The sequence below is a fragment of the Rhea pennata genome, chromosome 23, assembly GCF_028389875.1.
Source record: "Rhea pennata isolate bPtePen1 chromosome 23, bPtePen1.pri, whole genome shotgun sequence".
Lineage (NCBI taxonomy): Eukaryota > Metazoa > Chordata > Aves > Rheiformes > Rheidae > Rhea > Rhea pennata.
The window spans coordinates 4977931-4999997 of NC_084685.1; the positions used below are offsets into that span (position 1 = coordinate 4977931).

The 22067-nt window shown below is 47.6% G+C and overlaps 2 protein-coding genes across 2 annotated transcripts; one reads left to right on the top strand and one right to left on the bottom strand.

Moving 5' to 3' along the window:
- Positions 1 to 971: 971 nt before the first annotated feature.
- Positions 972 to 3852, top strand: KDF1 (keratinocyte differentiation factor 1). The gene is made up of 3 exons (XM_062594292.1): positions 972 to 2067; positions 2987 to 3061; positions 3770 to 3852. Exons 1-3 carry the CDS (start codon positions 972 to 974, stop codon positions 3850 to 3852), a joined length of 1254 nt encoding a protein of 417 aa, XP_062450276.1.
- A 7474-nt stretch (positions 3853 to 11326) lies between these two features.
- Positions 11327 to 21756, bottom strand: NUDC (nuclear distribution C, dynein complex regulator). The gene is made up of 9 exons (XM_062594268.1): positions 21612 to 21756; positions 20145 to 20222; positions 17086 to 17289; positions 16558 to 16641; positions 16100 to 16213; positions 15444 to 15638; positions 14759 to 14842; positions 14317 to 14435; positions 11327 to 12487 (listed from the first exon to the last, which is right to left on the bottom strand). Exons 1-9 carry the CDS (start codon positions 21705 to 21707, stop codon positions 12436 to 12438), a joined length of 1026 nt encoding a protein of 341 aa, XP_062450252.1. The 5' UTR covers positions 21708 to 21756; the 3' UTR covers positions 11327 to 12435.
- Positions 21757 to 22067: the final 311 nt, after the last annotated feature.

Sequence of the window (22067 nt, forward strand, 5' to 3'; positions counted from 1 at the left end):
CTTGACCTGACTTCCCTAGCTATTGCCCAGTACTAAGCTGCCTTCATAATAGGGAGATTAAATGTGCCAAACTCTGTTAGATCTGTGCAGCTACATGGTGATAATAGTACCCTGTAAAAATAGCTTACTCCTGTGTCCAGGCCTGGGGTAATTGTGTTAGTATAGCAGCAGTGAAAACAACAACTGAGTAGATAGTCTGGTAGTCTGTGTTAGGGCCTTGTAAAAGTTTTGCTTCCATGAGGGGTGATTCGAGATTGATTTGTCAACTAGATCCATCTTTTAACCCAGATGAAGATTTCATTCTTTAATGTAACACAGCCTTAGCATGACTGGCAGAATCTTCAGTGTTAGTAGCACCATCATTGCTAAATCCTCTAAATTTGAATAACATCATATAATCTGGAGTCTGAATTGGCAACTTGCATAATAATTGATTGTTTGTCATCTCCTCTTAGGCATGATGTGTTTTGAAATAGGTAAGTGTTGTTAGAGCCCAGCTTAATCCCGAAGAATGCAAGACATAGGGGAAGTTTTTAAAAGATACTTTCCCTTTAGAGCCTGTGAGCCAGCTGGCTCCACCTACAGCTGTGTTGCTCATTTATTGCCTCTGGAACAACGGCTCTGGAGCCTGACTCTTCTTCCAGCTGTGTTCATGTCTTAAAAGTGGCCCTTTTGAAATATCTCTTCTGATTCAAGCATCTTCCAAGAGGAAGCAGCAAAGCTATAGTAGTCAGAGAACTCTTAAATGCATGTAAATGCCCCCGTCTATGTGACAAATGAGAACAGCATGAGCGCTGATGAAAAATAATACTGTAAATAGTTGAAATGTTGAATTTGAGTTTGAGAATCACTGAATTTGAATGTTAGGACCTTCTCCCCCTCTGTTGATCAATAGCTTGCTAGGGTTTGGCTGGCAACAAATGCTTTGTTTGACTTGAGACTTTGTTCTTCAGGTGCCTGAGCAGTGAGCCATGCTGGGCCGGAAAACAGGACTCCCCCAAAACCTAAACAGCCATCACCGGATGAACCAGTCCTACCAGGAGGCTGTGCCCCTGCGGAGCAGACCATCCAAGGAAAGTGATGTCAGTCTGGAGGTGTTCAGTGGCTCTACACCTGAAATCAAACAGAGCCGCAGCAGAGCCCAGCAAATGCGGGACAGGAAAGGTCGCAAAGCTGACCTCAAAGACTCTAAGGGGAGAGAAGCAGAAACAATTACCTTTATCTCTGGTACAGCAGAGGCTCCCCAAACCCAGAGCTTATGCTGTTCCTCTCTGTCTCAGGCCTGGAACACATACAAAGCTGTTTTCTGTTGTATAGTGACCTGTGGGGGCTGCTTTCAGGACTGCAGTGTCTGTATCACATATCCAGGGCCTGCTGAGACCTCCACGGATGACGGAAAGAATGGAGATTATAATGGGCGACTGCCAAACAGCCCCGCCAACATATCTCCCACTGAGAAGAATGGGAACCAGATCAAAAAGACCAGCATGGGTAGCAGTTTCAGTTACCCAGATGTGAAACTAAAGGGCATTCCTGTCTATCAGAACAGGAGCCCCAGTCACCATCTAGATTCAGATTCATGCTGCAAAGAGCTGCTGCCAGATAAGCCCTTAAGGAACAGCATAGAAAAGCCACCACTCCCCAGCAGCCACCGGAGTTCAGAGGAGTATTACTCATTCCATGAGTCTGACCTGGACATCAGTGAGCTGAACGGTTCCATGTCCAGCAGGGAGATTGACGTCCTGATCTTCAAGAAACTCACGGAGCTCTTTAGTGTCCACCAGATCGATGAGCTAGCCAAATGCACGTCAGACACTGTCTTCCTGGAGAAGACCAACAAGATCTCAGACCTCATCAATAGCATAACTCAGGACTACAACCTGGATGAGCAGGATGCTGAATGCAGACTTGTTCGAGGCATCATACGCATCAGCACCCGGAAAAGCAGAGTCCGGCCCCATATTTCTATCCCAGCCAGCCAGAGCCACGAGGAGAAGTCCAGCAGAGGCAACCCACCAGACAGTGGTAATGAAACCATGCTGGAGTCCATGGTCATCAGCCAAGATGGTATGTGCAGGTTCCTTGGTGTTACAGCTTCAATATGATAGGTATCAAAGCCATAGAGATGTGGGTGCTTGTAGTTGGCCATGGAGTGGGGTTGAAAACTGATCTCTGTCTTCAGGCTGAGCTTGCTTTTCTGCGATGTATGAATGGGAATGGCTTGCTTATTACTGGAGACCTCTGCTTCTCACCAGTCATTGCATTGTGGCTTTCTTGATGCTATCTTTTACTGTCACTGAAGCTTGCACTGAATAACACAAGGGCTTATTCTGCTGCTTCTGTGATAGTTCGGGCTTTTCTCCTTACCTCTAAGCTAGGTAGAGACCATGAGTCAAGCTTAACTGGTATGACCAGACAAGCTGGCTAGTGTCAGAGGATGTCCAGTTACTATGTTGGCTCTCTTCCCCATGCTTTACCAATGCTCATTGCTAATGCCACTCTTAGATTATCATGACAGAGCCCTTTCAGAGCTGAGATTCTCCTATTCACTGGGGTAAAGAGAAGTCAGTGTGTCTCTGCTCAGAGAGGAGTGAAGAGCTGTTTCCACAGCATGAGCGATGCCTGGAGTAGCCTGAATCTACTGACCTCCAGAATAGCTTGCAAGAGAGTCTGTATTAGAAGGATCTTGAAAAGCTCACTGTGGGGGCAAGGAAATATCCAGCAATAACAAAGGAAGCTGGTTGGCTCTTGTCCTTCCTAGTTTAGCACTAAGGTTGCTGTTCCTTCCTTGTATTTAAGGGCTGTAAAGCTCAGATTACCAAGACAATGGTGGAAGCAATCTGAAGAATACCGCACTACCTCTCCTGTTACCCAAGGGTGGTGCCTTCTGAGGGAGAGCCCTATACATCTCCTGACAGGCACCTTTACTCTTGAGTCATAGCTGCCCATCCTTTATTGTATCAGGCCTTCCTGCTTTTCTTTCCAGACTTGGCTGTGCAGATATCGGAGGAAACACCAGCAGATGTGATAGCCAGGAATATGAGGCGGCATAGCAGTGCAGGTAACGTACCTGTCCGTGGGTCTTAGCTGCAGAGGCATTGCTGAAAGAGGGCATCTAGCAAGAAAGAGGGGAATGCCCAAGCTTCCCTTATTGGAAGCTCAGTTTTCCTCATCTGCAAAGGCTGAGCTAACCTCTGGCTCTTGGGTTACTGTAAGGTGCATAGCTCTACTGAGCTTCAGGAATGAAGGGGGCCCAGGAGATTGGGGTCTGCTCACGTGGGTTTATCCTTGGGAAAGACGGTGAAACTGAGGTATGGAGTGCCCTGTCTGTGCACAGTGCTTGGCCTGAGAGCTTTCAGTCTCCAGATACCTCCATTCCCTCAAACTTTGTCAGGGTTATGTTGGGGATACCACCAGCTTGGTCCCAGCTGGATTGTTCTGGGAATTAAGGGAAACATACAAACGGGAAGCAGGAGAAGAGACTGAATGACAGTCCCCTGAGCGCTGATCTTCACTGCGTGTCACGCTCCACTCCAAAGAGCTGCCCAGGGCTAAAAGACAAGTTTTCTCCTGCATAATAACAGATCTTTCCAGGAAGATGGCTACAATACAGGCAGGGTTGTTCCCTACCTGTGGGCTTTGTGTGGCTTTCTCCTCCCTCATAATACACAAAGGCCTTTGTGGCAGCTACTTGCCTAACATCCAGACACCTGGCTGCTATAGTTCACACTGTCTGATGTCACCTTCTCTTCTCTCTTTCCTCTCCAAGGATCCCCAACGAGCAGAGATTCCTCTTTCCAAGATACAGAGACTGACTCATCTGGGGCACCTCTACTTCAGGTGTATTGTTAAGGAGAAGGACCGAAGTAGCAGGCCAGCACTACAAGGCCTTGCAGCAATCCAATTTCTACTCTTTCAGTACAGAACGTGCTATGCCACTATTTTTTTTCCAATCCGCTCTTATCTTTTGTTGAAGCCATTTCTTCTCCTCTTGTGTCTGTGTTGCATTGATTTTTTTTTTTTTTTTTTGGACAATATCGAACATCATGAAACTGAACTGTGGATCTAATGAGCTTGGAAGGTGGACTGTGTGCCCTAGGAGGGGAAGACAAACAAGGAAGTACTAGATTTTATTTCCATACTTGGCATCTAGCATAGCGACCTCAGTGGCCCAGCTCTTTCCCTGCTTTGAGAATCTGCTGTACAGTTCTTGCTTTTTGGCATTGCATAAGTTAACTTGAGGAGTGAATAATCATATAGTGTCTCTGTTTGTCACAACTCTGAGGTGAAAGCCAAGGTATTAGCAGCACCCTGCTCTCCGGGCACCAGATCTCTACTTAAAATTGCTGGCTTTGCGGTCCAAGAAATGTAAGTCTTCTGTCCGTGGTGTTTACAGTAGCTGGGTATGCTGTCTTCCTGCTCACCTTTAGTGGTGTCATCTCTTACCACCTTGGAAGAAGAAGGTTCAGTTAATGCAGTTCATTTAATCTTTGGCCTCTTGGCGTGTCTCCCATGATAGTCAATCAGTGCCAGTTCCAAGGGGGACAAAGTGCCTGGATTACTACCCAGCTCTCGTCTCCCAGTTACCAAACAGACTATGGAGATCAGCTTTGCGGTCACTGCCAATCCGATGTGAACTACCAGAATGAGGTATTAGAATATTGCAAGTGTTGATCTGTGACTTGCATGCCAGTCAGCTCTTTCTCACTCATCTACCAGGCCCTCTGTGTTTACGCCTTGTGCTTGATTTCACACTGACTGCTGGGGAGAGCCTTGAACTTGGGTTGTGGCAGGTGAGTGGAATAAGCAGTTCATTTTTATTATTTTGTAATTATGAACTGGGCTGTTAGACCACTCTGCTAGAAACTTCCTGAAAAGGTGTTTGCTTGGAAAGCAAAGCCTCCCTGTGAAATCGTCTGAGAGGAACAGCTTGCTCTTGCCTTTCCCCTGTGGGAACTCAGTGCCTTCTCCTTCCCTTTGCTCTCCTCTAACAGCCAGTAACAAGCATAAGATGTGGTATTGCTACCCTGAAGGCACGAAGCCAGACGACCTTGAGGGCTGCAGCAGGAGGAAGCTGTGCTTTACTGGTGTTGCTACTTGCTTGTTTATCAGAAAGTAAACATGTGAAGCCATGGAACTTGTTTGTACATTCAAGTGCCCTCGTACTTGAACAGAAAATGGGTAGCTGAATTTACCAGCGATGGAATAAACGCACCCAGTGTTTTGGGGGAGAGGGAAGCCAAAATAGGTCCTGTGCTTTGGTGTGGACTCTGTTTTTGTGCCTTAGTGGAACTGAAATGTACCTTAATGGAATTGAAATGTGCCTTTAGTTTATAGCCTGTGTTTACTCTCCAAAAGGTTGCGTAGGGGGGAAAGGATTTAATTCCTCACGTAAGCAGTCAAGCTTATTTAACTGACCAAAGCACTTTGAACCCTACAGTTTCTGTTAGGTTCTGGTTTTACAAACTGCTCACATTTCAGAGCCTGCTTTTATAAGTCATGGACATCATCAAGACCACACCTTGAGACAGTGACCAAGAGAGATACTGAAAATGAAGGGAGGCTGTGGCTTTGATTTGGGTTCCTCCTCTCCCTGCTTTGTGTTTAAAGCTGTTGATCTGTAGAAAAGCCCTGCTTATGCAAGGAACAGACCCAAAGCGAGGACAGCCTGGGATTCCCAGCTTGGCTGTATTTGGTGACCTCCTGAATGCTGCATTTACTGATGGTCCCATTTGACTTCCTGCTTCTGAATGTATTTGTAAATCCGTATTTAGACAGGTAACTTAAACCTGTGCACTGAGGCATCAGCATGGGTCACACTGACACACAGCTATGCAGTCTGTGCAGTGGAGCTTTGGAGACAAGGGGAGAGGAGGGACTTTGCAGGGAGCTGCCAATAGCCATTACAGATGAAACAGCACCTTTTTTTTTTCTTTTTTTTTTTTTTTTGTGTAGTCTGTGTACTAAGACTGAATGTGTGTGGATTAAGTTTGCAAAAAAAAAAAAAAAAAAAAAAAAAATCACTGAGTGGAAGACTGTCAGCCTGCTGGTCCTGGAAGCTGTTGCACCTGTGGTGTCTTCCGAGATTTTTTTGCACTCCTTAACATCTGATCCATTTTTTTTTTTTTTTTTTTTTTTTAATATATATAAAGCAAAAGATGTGCTCCTTACCTGTGCTGTGTGTCTTTACATTCTTGCCTGGAACAGATCTGTGAGCGCATCCCTCTGCTGAGGGAGTCTGGGCAAGGAGGGGAGGGTGTGCAGAGGAGACTGATCTTTGCCCTTCCAGTAGCAGACAGCAGTGCATGGATGAAAATCTTTCTGTCCATTTGGCAAAGTTCCCTGTTTGGGGCACGGAGAAGCTGGCTGCAAATCAAGGAGCCTCTGGGAAGCTGCCTGTTTGCATGCAGGGAAGCGTGGATCGTCGCTGAGGGATGATGCTGGAACTGAGGGCTAGAAGGACAAAACCTGGGGGGAAGACTTTGGGATTAGTTCCCTGTGGCGTATACACGTCTTGCTAGAAAGTGCAACTCAACAAACATGTTCCTTGTAATCAGCCTGGAGCAGCCGCTGCCCTTAACAGAGGGGCTGGATCTGCTTGGCGGGGATGAGGAAGGAGGTTGGCTTAGTCTCGTGCTTGCCTGACCCTTTGACTTGAAGGACCAGTTTTGCACTTTCTAATTCAGATAAAAAAGCCTCAGCAGATAATCTGCAAAGCTCCGTTCCCTGCAGCTGACCATCCCTTGCCCTCCCCGGATGGAGAAAGGCAGGGAGGCAGTTTCAGCTCACATTTGCCCCAGCAAGGGCATGGGTGCGATCAGAGCGACCAGCGCCCCTGCAAGAGATCGGGGCGCACAGTGTGTAGTGGTGGCGCTGAACCCCCCTTTTTCCTTTCTAAAGCGAGGCCTGTGAGCGAGCGCGAGTCTCGCGTGGTCTCTGCAGACGGGCAGAAGTCTGGCTCTTCCCCTGCGCGATCCTCTGCCCGTTCTGCCCCGGTTTGCTGAACGAAGGCTGCAGTTCAGGCTGGCCGCCCCGTCAGCGGGGGACGCGTTTCTGGGGAGGAACTGAACCCCCTGAGCAGGTAAGCAAGCGCTGCCCGCTCTCGGCTGGGAAGGGGCTGCCGGACAAGATATTTGGTGCCTAGGACTGGTCTGCTGGTAAAATCAGCCGTCTCCACTGTCCCCACATGCTCCTAAGCTGCCCTGCTAGTTCCTCCTGTGAGTAACTAGCTAGTAACTCCTGTGAGGCACTTTTCTGCCTGCCCAGTTGCTATCTAAATTTGATCAGTGCTCTTCCTGGAAGAGATTGCTCTTCCCTCACTGCTAATTCAAACAGTTTGAACGGCCCAGAGTGGCTGTTAATAATATACATTATCGTTTCTACTTCCCTCGGGCCCATTTAATACTCGGGAGAAGGCTGTTTCTGAAGGCTTGGATCCGATTACCGTTCGGTGGGGCTCTGCCTGCCGGGCAACTGCGCGCGCACAGCACGAGAGCTCATTCCCTGCCCCAAAGTGCTGTTTTCGCACTGTCTGGCTTGTTTAAAACTACCTCTGCTCGATATGTAGGTTATACTGCTGTAAGATCATTGCAATTTCTCTGAACATCTGAAAACTTTGCATTTAAAACTGCTCTTGCAGTCACTCCCTCTGCTTTCCGTTTTGCATTGAGTAACTCTCGTTCTTGTTTTGAAGGTTAGTTTGCTGCATCTATCATGGTTTTTCTCACTCACACCTACGTGGGGGATGAATCCACAGGGTTTTCTTTTTTTTTTTGTCTGCTGAAAGTCACGTTTGCTGTCAGTCAAGCTGTCTCGGCTGTTAACTGTGGTGGTTTTTGCTCTGAGCTTTCGTGTTGCAGAGAGACTTGGTTGCCAAGGCAGAGACCTCGACAAACGCGCGAGCCCTTCGCCCCGCCGAGCGAGCGCGGCGCCGGGCAGCGCCAGCGGCTCGCTCTGTTTCCCTGGAGACCTCGGCTTTTACTGGGCTTGGTTTTGCCAGAAGGGTCTCCAGCGTCGCAGCGCGCACGTGTCCTCGCCGTGCTGTAGAAGCGGCGCTTTTCAGTACGGCGATGCCAGATCAGGTGCCTTTAGCAGGATCCAGCACGCTGTACGGTCCGATTCGCTTGACTGTTACTGGTTTCTTGGTTTTGCGGTTTGGAAAGATCAGTAACTCTGATAGGAAAAGATGCATACCGTATGTTTTGAATGTTAAAGGAAGTCATCTGCCCTATCCAAACCTTGAACTACTGAATGATTTATTTCAGTGTGGCTTAGAAGTTAAAAAACACAGATGGATTTACCCTGAATTCTTTTACAGCCCGGTTCTTAGAAGCTTGCAGCAGTAGCAGAGCAGCTCTGGCTTCTCTTCAAAGTAGCAGTAATGTTAAACATCAAGTTCCTCTGTTTCCTTCTTTGGGGTTTTGTTGTTTCATTGCTTTTCTGAAAGTAATCCTGCAGCCTAGCCCATTTCCCAAATGATCTGAGCTGCAAAATTCATTAATAAACGTTGAGCCAACAGCTGATGTTAGATGATCCGGAGAAGATATGAAGCGTGTGGAAAGCCTTCTGCAGACCCTCTGCATGCCTCTGGAGCTTTGTTTTTGAAAGATACGAGATGGGGAAGTTGAGTTTTCTTAGGAAAGTTGCAAGCGCCCCTTTCAAGGGCCACCTCCGCCAGGCCCCGCGGCGCTGCAGGGACCGCAGCAGCACTTGGGGAACCTGGAGCCTCTCCCTCGGCTTTAACCCTCCTGTTGCTGCCCCAGGCTGTGGGGGAAGTGACACTCACTGTCTTCCCCTTCCCCAGCCCGGCTGCTTGGAGCAGTACAGAGTTGCCTTGCTCAGGGGTGATCTCTGAAGGCAGCACCCTCGGCTCCCTCGCACCGACTGTGCTTCAGGTGAGACCTGATGCGCCCCGGCGGCGTGGAAGACCTGTGGCGTGTGCTGGCAGCCTCTGCTCCGGAGGGTGGCAGCACTGGAACAGCTTCTCCGGGGAATTTGAAACAGCTGTAGAAAGGCAAAGGGACCTTCATCTCATACCACCCTAGTTCAGAGCCCTCCCCTGACTGTCAGGGCTTGGGCAGGGAGACGTTTGCTAGGCATTAAGACACAGAAGCTTTTGTAAGACTTGGCTCCCAATGTCCCTCATGGTATCCAGAGTTCCCCTGCCTTGATCACAGAGAAGGCCACAGTCTGTGGTCATGCTGAGTTAGGGTATTTGCAATTTTTTAGTCACTTTTAGCATAGCTGTGACTAGCTACATGTGTGCCCCTTGCATAGTTTTTTCCAGGAGAAAAGCTGCCTTTTGGAAGCAAAAGGGTTGGTTTGTTTCAGCTCAGACCAGAAGAAGTCAATGACAGCTGGGTAGTTTGCAGAGGACAAGGCCAGCAGGAGAAACACCTTCTGTTCCGCTGGCTGGAAGGGTTGAAGTCCAGAGGTAGTGCTCAGGTCAACTGCAGTTCTCAAACACAGCCCAGGACAGTCACCTGGCTTACAGTTGAGAGCTGAAATCATGGCCCAGTTCTCCCAGGAGGATTTGTGGGGTTTTTCTGTTTGTTTGTAGTTTTTTTCCTCTTTACTTGATTGAAAGACTCCTTCTCCCTTGCAAAAATCTCCCTTAGCTTCCCCTAGGGTTCCTGCCACTATCTTTTCTCTCTCTTCTCTTAGCCTGCTCTGCTGCTGCTACCCCACGTGCAGTCCAAGCCCCATTACCCACAGCCCTCTGCAAGTGAAGCCAACAAGAAGGAAGACTCATGCTAGCCTGAACTGGAGAACTTGGGAATTTCAAAGTTACACAGTTACACCAACTGCTGCCGTATGCTCACACGCACCAAGATCCTGCAGGGCAGAGGGCAAGAATAGCTGCAGAGATTTCAGCTCGGGAGTTGCCTCACCAGAACGTGGGGCAGCTCTGCGTTTCCACCAGGCAGCATCACTCTGAATTCAGATTCGAGCAGCTAATCCCATGGCTGCTGCTCTTGTGAGAGGCCTTGGCTGGGGCCTGTGTCACCAGATCCAGGCAACTGCTGATCTGCCTTTAGATTTGGCCTGAGCTTTCGCTTGATCAGGCTGGACTCAGGGTTCCTGTACACAGAGGTGAGGTGGTAATGGGGAAGTAACAAAGCCACTGTTGGGGCTTTGGGTGGTGCTGTAAACTGTGCAGGTTTATGACCAGTCCCTGTTTGCTGCCCTGGTGCCTGTCTGTGCTTGCCCCTTAGGAGGGGCTGGAGGCCAGATGCAGATCCCACTGCAGGTGCAGAGCCCAACCCCATCTCTCCTGCTGCTCCAACTCCAGGGAGCACTGGAGCTGTGTGCCACGGCCTCCCCTCAGCAGCGTGCAGCTGAGCAGGAGGCTTGTCCCATCCCTGGAACAGCCTGGGCACCCCACTCCCGCTCAGGTACCCGGTGGTTAGGAGCAGGCTCTATACTCACTCCAGGCCTAAGTGGAGAAGCAGCCAGCACAGAATCTGGCTTTTTTATGTAACATGAGACCCTCTGTTGTTTTATCAGTGCCAAAGCACAGAAGGGGAAACATGCGCCTCTAAGATCAGCAGGCGAGAGGAACCAGAGCAGAGCTCTGCTCAGACCCGTGCTGCACCCCACCCTCAGGCAGGGAACCGCAAGCACAGCAGCCCAAAGCAGCTGCCCAGCCCTGGGGTCATGCCTGCCCACAAGGTCACTGCTCAACTGGGTGGCTGCTGCTTTTTTGACCCAGAGGGCCTGTAAAACTGGCAGACTAAATAGTGTCCTACTACTCAAAAATAAAAACAAACAAACAAGGTGCACTGCCAGGATGGACTTTGCCCAAGCAAGTTTTTCCGCTGTTTGTGCCCACCACCACCCCAGTGCTGACTGAACTATCCTGGGGACAGAGGTGAGAACCAACCACAGCAACACGATTTGGGGTTAGCCTGTGAAGGACTGATGGGAGCTCAGGCTTTCAGGACCCATTGGATACAGAATCTTTTCCTTATTAGCTCATCATAAAGCAGACCCAGGGCAAGGGTGGCTTCCTCACTGTAGTCACATGTGGCTACATGCAGAGCCTGGAGCAACAGGCCTTGGTCATCACAAAGTGTGAGAGCTGGTTCTGGAATTAGTCAGTACTTCTGAGCAAGAGAGACCCAGCTCTAGCTGCCCCTCCTTAGCTGGGGAGCATTCGATCATAGCAGGGAGCCCAAGAGGTCTCTACCAGCAGCTGCAGAGCGCAGTCCCAGCCCTTGCCAGGCAGGCTCGCTACACACTGTCATTCACAGGCACAACCCCCTTCCAGGTCACATCCAAGCCTGCATAGGCCGCTTGGATCTCTTCTGCAGGAGAAATCACACGCTTTACCTGGAAATATGCCATTTTTTTTATGTTGCACTGCAGTTTTAACAAAGATACGAACATGCAGAGTAATGCCACTCATCAGCAGGAGCTCTGAGAATGCAGCAATGCCTGTCAGTAGTCAGCAGAGACTCTTGGAAAAGAGGCAGGAGACGCACTCCAGCAAGAACAGCATCCCTCAAAGACACACCTCCCCCCTCCGCCATGCCCTGTCCTTGACCACAGGCTCTCCAGTCTTCCCTTTCCATAGGGCAGGAAGTCAACCTTTCCAGCCATGATGGGGGGGATCCTGCCCACAGCCCTGCAGAGCTAAATCTGTTCCACTTTCCAAAAGTACAGCAGCAGCAGCAAAGGAAAGCACCTGAGTGCAGCTCAGCTGCTAAACCCTCTCTTTAGATACCGTTGAACTCATTACAAGCGAGAAGAGGGGAAGCAGTTTTACGTTTCCCCCTTCAGTTCCTGGACAGTAGTATGATGCCCTCTGCTACATGGGACAGACTGCGAGGAAGAGCAGTGTCTTTCTCTATAGCAATAGCTGGTTCTTACTAGCGTGTTTCCTTTCCAAGGCTCAAGGAGGCAGAAGCAGAGTGATGGGCTAAGTACCCCTTTACAAAATAAGCAGGCTCAGTTTTCACAGGAGAGCAGGAAAGCCAAAGGGGAAGGGAGTAAAATTCAAGAGTACCTTCTGCCGGAACCAAAATGGCTAAGAGTGGATTAACAGCTCTGAAGACCCAGGAAAATAAGCTAAGCAATATATTTAAGAGTATGTCCCAAAACCTCTCGAGTCTGGCTCTTGTAGACCTAACACTTTTTTTTATTATTTATTTATTTATTTTTGCTGCTGTATTCCCTCCTTCTCTCCTAACTGCCATATGGAAAGTGTCACAGATGGCTCTGACTCATGCACTGCTGCAAGCCAATTCTGTGGCCTTGTGTTCTGCTCAGCACAGGACAACAGAGGACAACTCCACAAAGCTGCCTCCACAGCAAGCTCAGGTGGGGATGCTGGAAGTGTTTACTTGCCCAAGTTAAGGGATCCCTACATATCCTGCAATACGTATCCTGTCCCATTCAATGGGCTGACTGAAAGAAGGGGGAGAAGGGGAGGGCTCAGTTGAATTTAGCCTTTGAAAAGTCCATTTCTGGATGCTGTTCCATGAACCTGCAAAGAAAACAAAGACAGGAGCTTGAGTATGAGCCAGGAGTAGCCACAAAACAGCTCTGTTTAGAGACACAGTGTGGCAAGAGCTTGGTGCCCCCCCCCCCAAACCCCATTCAAGTCAGTTCCTACAGCCTTCTCACATTCTGCTTTCCAGATGTGAGGCTGCCTTCTCCCAGGGCAGATGGAGGTAATGCATCCTTAGTTCCTGTCCTACAAGCTGGGCTTTGCTTCCCTTCCCACCCTCCACAGCAGGGACTGTTTTCCTGAGCTCCTTGAAGAACAGACTCCGCATACTACAAATGCTTTTTCCTCATGTCGGTGGTATCAGCAGTCCTATCAGCCATCAAGGCCAGCAAGTGCAGGCACACGAATTATTAATTATCAGATGCACACCCTTTAACTGCTACCTCTCGGACAGACACGTAGCACCTACGACACTGATCGCGGGGCAGAGGGGAGATTATGACTTAAGTTTAAATATGTCACCTTAAACTTACAGCTTTGGAGACATTCCCCATATCTCCAGTGATAGCAAAAACTAATGAAGGAAGTGACCAGAGAAATCAGATTCCCTTATTTAGGATTAGGTACCACTTGATTTCAAATGAACTGCAATCCCAGCAGATATGGCTATTTGAATTCCAGTTGCCACATCAGAAAGTTCTGAGAACAACACACTGTGCCTGCAAGTGATGATTGGGGGTGAGTGACTTGTGCTTGAAAAAGCCCCTGCCTTCTTCCTCTGCCTTGCAGTTCACCAATACCTAACCACGTGGGGAATGCAAGAGTCCTTTCCTCCATGGTCTCCTCTCATGGTTTTCCCTGAAATGCCACCATGGCATTCTACTCTCCATTTCCATGGAAATATGCACTGCAAGAACAGTGCCCTTGTTTAGCAGCCAGGAGGGCTTTAGTGACAGAGATCAGGATTCAGCTGGGAGCTGCTGAGTCCACTCTGGCCTGGACAAAGTCTAAACTTTCTATCCATTTTCTACCAGGCAACATAGAAGCCAAACTTACAGTGTATTGAACAAGAGACCTTGCCAATGAGCTATCCTGTATGTGCACTTCCTGAGAGGCAAGGACTACCTCCCATTCTGCTAACTCAACAGAAAGACGCGGAGTAAGTGTGATCATTGCTCTGAAACACCGTCTCACCCTACCCTGAACTCAACCCTGCGTGCTGATCAGAGCAGAGCTTCTGCTGGCGCTGGTAAATCAAGGAAAAGAGAAGACGGGAGCAGGAGACAAACCTGCTACATTAATCTTCCTTCCAACCTTGAGATAAGATGTAGGTTTGCACTTACTGGAGAAGCTGCCTGACCCAGAGTTACCCCACCCCTTCTCTCGTGACCTTGGGAGCTCTATGAGTAATTTCCCTGCCATTTATGCCAAACAGGGCAATAAAAACATAAAAGTGCTATTGGCTTGGAGACAGCTGTGTGATGGCAGGTGTGCAGGGAGGGGAGATTATCTGGGCTACTAAATAGAGGGAGATTAGAAGACAATCAAGACCATGTTAAAGTTCAGTCCAGATGGTACCTCCAGCCCCAAACATGCTTTCTGGACTTGAAATGAGCAGATTAAGAGAACATTGAAGGCAGGCTGTTCCCAGAAATTCCCATTATGCTTCCTAACCCCACTAGCTTTTATAGACAGTAGTAGTTGGCCAATAATTCAATGACTATATAACTGTAGACGTGAAGACAGGTAGGACTCAAGGCCAAAGCTGCTTCCTGTTCAGTTGCATTGTCACGTATCTGTGAGAAGGAAGAAGCACAAAGGCGTTTCAGAGATCAAGTACCCACAAATTAATTAGGTCTACGCACTTTTTCAAAATGTCTTGCTTCTTCTGTTCATCAGACGTGGGGAGGCCCATGGATTTCTGTCGCTGATCATACATCATTTTCTCCACCATACTGCGAGTCTCGCTATCCAGGTCTGACAACTGAAACCAAGGACTTCTATCAAAACTGGAATAACTTGGCTCAATCCAAACACATACTCTTCAAGCAGAGCATCTGAATACACTGAAGTTATACTACGCCATGCACAAAGGCTCCAGACATACACACACAGACACTTATCTGTAGACTCAGCTGCATTCATCTGAAGCTTTGGGGGCATTTACATTATATGATAAATCATATTCAGCAGTATTCCCACTATTGTTTTTATGCCGGTAGAACAACAAACTAAAAGCAGAACATTGAGCTGGGTTGAGCACATCTAAGAGAAAGCTCTATTCAGTAAAACAGAGGGAATCCTTACTTTTGAGTTCTCTGGATTAATTTTCTTGGTGTTGATTTCTGGGTCTGTGGAGACTAGTTTGTTCCACCATTCCATCTTGTTGATCTAAAGGGACAAAGAGGTAAAAAATATTTTACTTTCTCTGGGCTTGCTCCAGAAATTGTTCCAGTCACAGTGAAAAGGTGTTGGAATCATATCTTGTTTGTCAGCTTTTTAACTCTCAGGACAAACTGAACACGGATATGTTCTTTCATTCCTAACCACTTTAGGTAGCCTGAGTTTCTATAACCAGCAGATCTGAGAACCTCTGTTTGGCATGGCATAAACAGGATTACAAACAATCACCTGGAAAAGCCTTTGAAGAACACTAGCAGAAATAAGGTCTGTTCCTGGATTTTGCCATTACTAACAGATATCAAAATATGGCATTATTTCAACAAGGAACAACTTTAAAATGTCTGACTGCCTTCCAGTTTTTCCTGAACAAGCCATCAGGTATCCTAGATTACATGAAGGTAGGCTGAAAACACAGGCAAGCACACTGCAATACCCTGTTCCCAACAGCATCACTGACATTGTACCAAGGACTAGCACAGTTCTTCCATTTCAGCTTCCAAAGCTCATTGCTTTAAAGGCTTTTGTCAGATCCTTATTTCCATACAGAAGTGGCAGACAAGCCTGAATCCTCCCTGATTCATTGTTATACCTTTTCCAGGTGCACAGTGACTGTTTTGCCATCCTCTATCAGCCAGGAGCTCTCCTCCACCTTCACTTCATTGAAAAGCTCTCCATCAATGACAGGCGAATGGCCCTTCAGACCAACTTTGAGGCGTCGTCTCTGGATGTCCACCATTACATCCTTTCCCTTCAACCGGAAGCTCACCTTGAAAGGGATGGCCAGCTGGACCAGAAAGACAGATCAGACTTAAGGAGCAAAGCAGTGAAGTAGCTCCTTACCCTCTTGTGCTGCTGTTCTAAGACTTACTGCCTTGGCTTCACCAATGCAATGTGAGACACAGCATAAAATAACTTCTCTTTGAGTGATACATATGCAGGAGGTAAAAGGATATAAGCATAAATTTGGCAACAGGATGGCCAATGTTCCTCAAAGAGACAATACAAAAGTAAACAAATTTTCATGTCTCATTTAAACATGACTAGCACTGAGGTAAAGTTAGCTAAAGCTTCTGGGAATTCCACTTAGTTGACAAGCTCTCTCCCAGCAACTGAAATGCTGCTGGTAACTACCTTTAACAACCTTATGTGGGCAACTGAGATACAGAGCTTGTTATGGAGTATCAGCTCCGCTGCTCATACTTCACAGCTAGAATTCCTCAGATCCTGGTCTAAGACAACACTTACATCCAGTTCTGAAAGGGTCTGTGTCCATCTGTAATTTGGAAGGTCAGCTCCATTGCCAGAATTGGGCTTAAGTTTTCCTTTATCCTTCTCATCTTCCTCCTCTTCATCTGTTTCCTAAACAGATGTAAAGAGACTTTTCAAAACCACATACATCCTTCACTTTTAACAACAGTTTTAGGTTTTTATGAAATTCTCAAGTCAGCTGCATGTATTTGATATTCACAAACTTAGTCCAAAATGAAAAGATGTCTCTGCTAAAATACAATTACAAAAGAAAAGTGCTGAAGCCTTTGGAAATGAGGTGTTTTGACAAAGGCACAGCAAAGATGGCGAGATCATCTTCAGTGCATATTTTCAAAGACAGACAAACAGGACATCCCGTCATGTTCACGAGAGTTCTCACAGCTGTCCTGAAACCTTTCTCTCAGCCTAAGATAAAGTCCCTAGATGAGCTTTACCTGCTTGCTGGACTCTGAAGACTCTCTTTCATCTTCCAAGGATTTCACTGAGACGCTGTTTATCTCTCCTTGTGCCTCTTTTTTCTGTTTAAAAAGAGAATGAACATGCTCAAATAGCTTTAGCACTCCATGTTACTAATCTGACACTAGGTGGCCTCAGCCTCTTCAGCTGAAACTACAGAAACAGGAGACAGAACTACATCCAAGGCTGACAGAACCCAGGGTGTTACAGGAAAGCTCTAATACCAAGGAAGACTCCCTTCGTCCTCATACACCTTGATCACCATAGCAGAGGGTGTTGCTATGAGATGGCTTGCTGAGGACAGAAGGGCAAAGTGACTTGTGGGAGAACTCATATGAAAATGCAATGGTTAAGCTACCAACTGCTCCAGTCTGCTGGCCTGGATGCTGCAGAAGAACATGTCTGAGCCATTTACACCACTCACTGCTACCCAAGCTGCACACAGGCCAGCTGAGGAGGCAGCCCAGACCCAGATGGCACATGCATCCACCAAATGCTGCTTTCACCTGATCGATTTCTAGCTGCAGCCTTTCTGCTTCCTCATCTGTAAGCTCCTTAATCCTTGGCTCGTTAGCTTCCTGCTTTGTTTCCTTAGCAAGTTTAGCAGCTCTCTCTGCCTTTTCACGACGTTCTGCCTCTTGGCGAGCCTTTTTTTCCTTCCGCTCCTTCTGAGCTAGCTTGTTGTGATGGTTGAAGGTATCTGTGATCAACTGAAAAACAAGAACACATAACAAAGGGTTTTAAAAGATCATGCTCTCAAACCCAAATGAACTGTCAACTCCCTATTATCTACCGAGAAGCATGAGCACATTTGTTAGTCATACTATTTCGTGACCTTTTCCTTCATTTGCACCCTAGTCTTTTGACTGAAAAACTGGGGGGGGGAACAAAAATATTTAAATGTAACCCTATCTAGTAGTTCTTCATACAGGGATCATATTTCTATGAACAACAACAAAAATAACGATTCTCTAATTGTTCTGTACTTTGTGCAATCCCAGCAGGACCAGCAGTTGCCTAATCTAGCAGTTTGACAGCCACCCAGCATGTCTAGGAAAGCTGGGGTCAAGGAAACACTGGGCCCCAGTTTCTGAATCCACTTCTGATTTAAGGCGATGTATTTCTTAATCTCTCTCTCTCTTCAAAAAATGGTTTCAAAGCACTCTAAGCTTTCCAGAGGGAAGGCATCTAAGTTGGGTACACTACTGCAAGAGCATACTCTCCTGATGAAGTATAACAAACCTTTTCCACATCTCTGCTTTTCCCAGGCATGAGAGGGAGATTCTTCTCAAATTAATATTTAGATTACCAAGTAACATGAGAACAAGACCTTTACCCTAAAGAGATTATAACGGTCTTTAAAATGTTGCTACTGCTGCAACAGCAAATGGCAGGGAGAAGAAATAGTTAGGCATTGCTTTAACACTACTATCATGATTTACAGGGGAAACATTTGAAAAGCTCATTGTACTGTTTGGGAGCCAGTTCCTACATAGATCTTGATCCCAAAGATATCTCCAACTTCTCATCTTGTTGTGACTATAAAAAGCAAAATCTCCAGGTCTCTGATGCAAACGCTGTACTGCTCAGAGGGAAAGCTGCGTACACAGGCAGGAAGCCAGAGCAATTACCCTATGGTTGATAATGCCACAAGAACTGTGCAAAGCAGCACGTAGGAGATCTAAGTTCTGCTCCAGGGGACAATATAGATAGAATTTGAGAACTAATCAAAGTGGAGCAAATTTTCAGACAAAGGTTTCAGGCACTGGCTTATATGTATCCCAGGAACTTCAGTGAGGAATCAGCACTTTTCCAAAGTAGTTCAGAGCAGCCAGACCACATGTATGTTTGAAACCAACCATCAATTATTTCTGCTTTGATTTTAAAAAGGAAAGCAAGATTTATTTACACAGCTTGAGTCCAGCGTCTCCTAGGATACAGAAATCAAGACATGCATCTCCCACCCTCCGTTCCTAACTCAGGACAATCCACAGTGAGCAAAGCTATTCAATTTGCCTGAGTGTGTCAGTGTGCACACACTGCATTTCCCTCAACATGTTACATCACCCCATCATTCTACACCAGGAAGGCTTCTAACATGCCACCACATAAAAGATAATGGCTTTCCACCCTCTCCTCTTTGCATCTCTTTGATACCAAAAGACAAGCAGGACAGGGGAGAATAACTTCTTCATTTTCTGTTGTGGCTACTATAGTGTCAGAGGCAAGTTAAGAGACTCTGTATTCAGCACCTTTTCAGAGGACCATAGAGCATTTCAACAGACACCACTCAAGGACACTAACCCTTTTCTTTTACAGATAGCACAATAAGACAGGGATTTGCAATGTTATTTGCAACAACAGTGGCCAGGACCCCCAACAGCATCTGCCAGTGCTAATCTCTGAAATTCTACTAAAACATAATGATGCTTAGGTGTTTATTCCCCAGGAGCATACAGTCCCCATTTGCTCGCCAGTCTAAGGAAAATAGCAGTAGGCTTCATCCCACTCTTACTCTGAAACCATCTGCCTTTCCATCCCTTCACTGCTTTAGTTTTTCCACTTTACAGACTAGACAAAGTATATTATACATAGCATTGGCAATCATCTTTGCTAACATTCAACATGGCAGAAGTTCCTGCATTGCTGTCTAGAAAGTTCCAGTAATCCAGAAAGTTCTTACTGAAGGCATGTATTCCAGCATTTTCCTCAGTCCTACACCACAATGCAAACTGACTATAGGATCCAAAGTATCAGACACCCCCTCCCCAATTAATATCAGCTTTCTTGTAAGACCTGCTGTAGTCACCCATAGTTTGAAAGCCAGGACGGCAGGTGAGTGGCATACAGTAAAGATTCAGCATCTAGACAACAGTATTACAAAGGAGTCAGTCAACATTCTGAAAGAAAGGGGAACTGCTGTTACTCTGCTAAGTACAAGCAAGAAAACTTCAAAAAATCTGCCTAATTGATGTCGAATACTCTAGTCCTTATTTCACTACAGTGAAAATAGTTAGTTTTACAACTCTTGAGTTGGGTCAAGAATACGCCCTACGTATCAGAGATACTCAGTTCTCTGAGGCCAGCAAGGCAGCCTCGACCCTCGGGCTTGCTCCCTGGCACGTTCAGTCCATACAAATACTGCAGCACAGAGACAAAGGGGCAGCCACCTGTGCAGGGATGTGGACTTTGTAATTTTTCTGAGATGAACAAACAAGGTAACCTGGGGTTATCAATACTGCGGTGTCTGTCACCGTTAAGTCAGACCGTCTGGCAGATTTGCTTTTCAAACAGGCCTTTGGCCAGAGTGTGGCAAAAACCTGCACCATTGGTATCATTTGAACAAGCAATCATGCCTCACTTCAGATAGGGGCAGCTTATTATTACCTTGTTTCAGGGGTGTATTTCATCAACATCACCAACTCCTAATCCCCAGGTGCACTGGAAGGAATGCTTAAGAGCTGTTCAGCAAGGGAAGTCTTAGCTTCGCACAGACACATTTAGTATTTAAGTTAGAATATGCAAAAGCTTGAGGTTTTAGTATTTTTTGTTTTTTGTTTTTTACCTTTTCTGCTACTCCATCTTCTCCACCGGTGAAGAAATCAGTTTTACGCCTCAGGAAGCTAAAGAATGTATTCACAAGCTGGTTGAGGAAGCACCAGGTGGTGGAGAGGGGAGGTAAAGAGAAAAGAAAAGAGCAGTGAGACCAGATCACTCCCAACCACCTCCTGTCTCCTCAGCAGTCTTTATTCTTTTCCGTACTTCCTGTTTATGTCTGTGTTAGGACATTAAAACCAAACTCGTGACTGTTTCCCAGCAAAACAACTAAGGGCTTTTGTGGAGATCTATCTTACGGATTCCCAATTTTCAGAAGAGGCATTTATGTTTTACACGAAGAAATGGCAAGCAATTCATTTACAAGTCATCCTCCCTCAGAGATGGATCAACTTTGAAATCCCAAGCTGTTATTTAAACACATCTGATACTGGAACTTCAGGTATTTTTTTTTAATATACATACGCACGTATACATATAAACACATATACCATAAATTCACTTCTTTGGTTACCTAAATCTTTAGAGCTTGCAAACTCATCTTCCCCAGCTCTGTGTATTGTTTGCTTTTACAAAAGCCTAACATGTTTGCTACCCATGAACCGCCTAGAAGCAATGGACAGTGGTCTGTACACTGCAAGACATGTGACAAGACAGAACTGCCTGTCAGGTATTGTTGATGAATTAATAGTTATGAACTGGCATGCCAGAATACACTTGCAAGAAATACATAGTCTTAGTGATATGGTTTGTCTTTCTTCTTTTCCAGGAATAATATCTTTGTCAGTATTTCAATCAGAAGCTTCACTGCAGTGTGAAGAACTGTCACTAACATCATTTCCCCAGACCACAGGTGGGTGGGGGATGTTCCTCAGCACTAAAGTAATCTAGTTCTTCTGTGTGTCATCACCTGGACCCTCTGAGCAGTCTCCAGCAAGAGTCACACCAGAAAATGTGAGTGTAAAGACTACTAGTAATATACTTACAATGAAGAAGGGAACTGTTTTCATGCTTAGGCATACTTCTGCCTATTTTACGACAGCAGCCGAGACACATCAGGTCTCATGGGGCAGTTCTCAGACAGTCATGATGAAACAAAATGTGACAGATCGACTTGACCCTCCCCATGCAGGGTCTAGTTTCGTTGCAATATAGAGAGGGGTCTGTCTTTCTGCCCGCGTCCAGAGTCTTCAGCGAGATCATAGTGTTAACGAGTGCGAATGACCCACTCGTGCTCTGCGCCTCCGGAGCCGTTACGGCCCTCCCCGGACGGGGCGCCGGAGCCCCAAATCACGGGGTGGGAGGGCACACGTGCCCACCGGGAAGGGCCTGGGGCTCCCGCAGACCCCCGCCCCGGGAGGCTGGACCGCCTCCGCCCCCTCCCCGGGGCCCGCCCCTCCCCCCTCGCTCCGCCCCCCGGGAGCACGTAAAAGCTCCCGCCGCCGCCCCGGCCTGGGCCCTGGCCCGGCGGCGCTACCTCGCGCACGCCGCCCTGGTGCTGCTGGGCCATGGCCAGGAGCATGCCATCGAAGCGGTCCTCCTGCTCCGCCGCCTCCTCCGCGCTCAGCCCCATGGTGACCGCCGCCAACGGCCGCCTCGGCACCCTCACGCCGGCGCGCGGAAGCGGAAGCGGCGCGAGCGGAAGGCGGCGAGCGCGCACGCGTGCGCGCCGCCCGCCCGCCAGTCCCGAGCGCCCGGCCAACCCGCTCCCTTCGCGGATTGGCCGCTGCGTCGCCCAATCCGCCGCAGGGAGGCGGGCCCGTCGGCGCGGGGCTTGGTTGCTATAGCGACGGCTTTCCAGAAAGCTCGGCGAGGCCGCGTGGCCCCGGGGAGGGGGTCGAAGGGCAGAGGGCGCCGGGGTGAAAGGCACACGAGAAGGACTGCCTCCGGGGTCAAAGGGCAGGGGTCACGGCCGGGGTCGTGGCTGCAGGGA

Excerpts from the sequence above, each read along its gene's own strand:
- NUDC (XM_062594268.1), bottom strand. The coding sequence starts at position 21,707 with ATGGGGCTGAGCGCGGAGGAGGCGGCGGAGCAGGAGGACCGCTTCGAT. Across the intron at positions 20,223-21,611 it reads ACCAGGGCGGCGTGCGCGAG|CTTGTGAATACATTCTTTAG; the intron begins GTAGCGCCGCCG and ends TTCCTCAACCAG. Across the intron at positions 16,642-17,085 it reads TGCAGCTAGAAATCGATCAG|AAAAAAGAGGCACAAGGAGA; the intron begins GTGAAAGCAGCA and ends CTTTTTAAACAG.
- KDF1 (XM_062594292.1), top strand. The coding sequence starts at position 972 with ATGCTGGGCCGGAAAACAGGACTCCCCCAAAACCTAAACAGCCATCAC. Across the intron at positions 2,068-2,986 it reads CATGGTCATCAGCCAAGATG|ACTTGGCTGTGCAGATATCG; the intron begins GTATGTGCAGGT and ends TTTTCTTTCCAG. Across the intron at positions 3,062-3,769 it reads GAGGCGGCATAGCAGTGCAG|GATCCCCAACGAGCAGAGAT; the intron begins GTAACGTACCTG and ends TTCCTCTCCAAG.